Genomic DNA, 2827 nt, shown 5'->3' with positions numbered 1-2827 from the left:
AGCACTGAATCTATATGTCAAAAAAAACCAATTTAAATAACAGAGATCAAAATTTCACCCTAATTTTTTCAACTCCAAAAAATCACACTAACACAACTCCTTTCAAAACCATTTTAACTTTTTCAACTAAACAAAATTATTAAACTAAATCTATTATCAAAATAAACTCAAATAAATAATTTTAAACTAAATCTGTTATCAAAATAAACTCCAATAAATAATTTTAGCTAAAGCAGTTTTATCTTTTAGGGTGAGACTGGTAGGTGTAATTCATTATCTATCATTTTTAAAATTGAGTGGATATGTGTTTGCCGAGCAGGTGTGTGGATAGGGGCTGTCTAGTTGTATTGTTCTTATTCATTAATAGCCTGCACAGAACAGAATAATTTTCTTTAGTATCATCGGTATGCTCTGTGGAGAACATCTGTGCAGGTTCTCCAGTGCCCTATGGCCATCGTAGTTGTAACAAATATGAAGTTTCATGGAAGGTATTCTGCACGCTCTCTCTTGATCGGCCAAAATATTACGCTTTTCTACTCCATCATTCTTGTTTCGACCTTCATCAACATTACCTTTAATGGACACATTTGCAACGCAGCGACAGGTGAACCAACAACTAAATGCGATGGCAGTAACTATACACGAGGCAGTACGTTTGAGAAAAACCTGAACATTGTATTTGATCGTCTTGGTCAAGGGGCCAACAAAACTGGGTTTAATATATCTGTGTATGGCCAAAGTCCTAACAGAATATATGGCCTCCTCCAATGCAGAGAAGACATGACAGTCGACGAGTGCTTCAGTTGTTGGCAATTTGCAACCACTAACATTCGACAAATTTGTGGGAATGCCGTTGGCGGTAGTATCTGGCCTTTTCAGTGCTTCTTACGCTATGGAAACTATAATTTCATCGGACAACTGGATACCGATTTGGGGTGTAATTACGCTGAGACCTTCAGCGGGAACACGGTTGTCTTTGTCCCACCTGACTTCGAAGGTACTGCACAGAATCTGTTAGAGAAATTGTCAATTGAAGCAGCAAACGAAACGAAACGATCTGCTTTGTCTACATCTTTGGATTCGGCGTCCCAAACGATTTACGGTCTGGTCCAGTGCACCAGGGATCTCTCTACTCGTGATTGCAGAAGGTGCCTGTCATACTCAATCAGTAAAATGTTCACTTCTGACACGGCTGCAGGAATTCAATATTGGAGTCAAAGCTGCATACTCCGTTATGCAATATATCCTTTTTTTAATTCGGCCACGTTTGCACTGAACAGCACGCAGGGGGTAGCTAATAAAGCACATGAGGTCAAGTCTTCACACAAAGGCACACACACAATTTTAATTTTAGGTGTTGTGGGGGGCTTGGCTCTGGTATTCATGGCATGCTTGTTTGCAACTGGGAAGAGACTGAAATCCGCCACATTCGGAAAAGGCTATGAAGGTATTTATATTAACAACTCTTGGGTATTGTTGGTTATTGAGTGCATTTTTTGCTTGTTCAAAAGGTAACTTTGTATTTTCATGATACAGATGAGGAAAACACAGCAACCAATCCTGATGGACATATGGTGTTTAAGATGGAAACATTACAAGGTGCCACGAATAACTTTCATGATGACAACAAGCTCGGAGAGGAAGGCTTTGGCCCTGTATACAAGGTAACAATAAAGGCTAAGAAAGTTTGTACTAGTTTTCACTGTTCAGAACCTTAAATTATAGTAATAATACAGGATGGTCTCTGAGCGTTGGATGTAGATTAGTAGCCTCAAAACGAGTGTATTGCAGGAAGCAAATTAAGCTTAATTACTCTACAAAAGTTTGATTAGAATTTTTTTGTTTAAATTATTTAAGGAACTACCGAGGATGGAAAAGAAATGGTTGTGAAAAAACTGTCCTTCACATCCATGGAAGGAAGGAATTCTAAATGAAGTTAAACTTGTATTCAAAATTCAACATAATAGCGGCTGGCATGCAGAGGGATTAGAAAGGTTGCTCGTTTAAGAGTACCTCCAGAATAAGAGCCTTGATAAAATCTTATTCGGTGACTGACTTCCATTAATTTATCAAGAAAACTTATAATTATTGTCATGCACATATGCAGACGCAAACAAACGTAGCCGGCATGATGGGCAGAAGCGTTACAACATCATAGTCCGATTAGCTCGTGGCCCTTTCTTGAAATGTGAGATACGAAACAAGCGCTGAATTGCATAGATTGGTCTTTTGTGTACACAGGCAGAATCCCAACTTTTGTGTACACGGTCTGTTTGAATATGCTTTCAACTGATTCCTTGAGTTACAGGATCCGACAAAGCCTGCCTTTGTGACTTCTCCTGTGTCATAGTCTCACACTTCAGCATCTAACACCACTGCTTCCATGGGTGATTTGGTACCCAGGTTATGCTAAATCTGCAGTACAAATAAGAGAAAGGTTTCAGTTAATGTTTTAATATCTATTATAGCAATGAAACAAAAGAGCTTAAATGTAAGGTCCGTAAGTCAGTTTGTAAAATATAAAGACATCGAAGTTTTATTTAATATATTTAAAAATATATAAGAATTAGTCACTGAAGTTTTTATTCTTCCTGTACCATTTTGTTATAAATGTTTTTATTTTGAGATTTTGAGAATTTTTTTTAACGTAGAATTGTAAATTTCTAGAAGATTTTGGAATTTTATATATAGAAATTAATTTGGTTACTGTCTATTGTATCTTCGGAATTTTTTTAATCTCAATCTGGTTCAGTTGATATTGAAAACCTCTAGATTAATGAGGTTTTTTATTATGTCTATGGACCTGCATCTGTCTATTTCTATTTTA

General features: G+C 36.9%; 1 protein-coding gene across 1 annotated transcript; it reads left to right on the top strand.

The window, feature by feature from the left end:
- Positions 1-346: 346 nt before the first annotated feature.
- LOC149171883 (cysteine-rich repeat secretory protein 38-like) lies at positions 347-2573 on the top strand. The gene is made up of 3 exons (XM_089427622.1): positions 347-1447; positions 1537-1664; positions 2108-2573. Exons 1-3 carry the CDS (start codon positions 448-450, stop codon positions 2156-2158), a joined length of 1179 nt encoding a protein of 392 aa, XP_089283748.1. The 5' UTR covers positions 347-447; the 3' UTR covers positions 2159-2573.
- Positions 2574-2827: the final 254 nt, after the last annotated feature.

This window comes from Pinus tabuliformis, chromosome 4_2 (genome assembly GCF_031772625.1).
Source record: "Pinus tabuliformis cultivar Carrire ecotype Pingquan chromosome 4_2, CPIR1, whole genome shotgun sequence".
In the NCBI taxonomy this organism is placed as follows: Eukaryota; Viridiplantae; Streptophyta; class Pinopsida; order Pinales; family Pinaceae; genus Pinus; species Pinus tabuliformis.
Note: the sequence above shows the minus strand (reverse complement) of the source record. Positions and strands in the feature narration are given on the sequence as shown.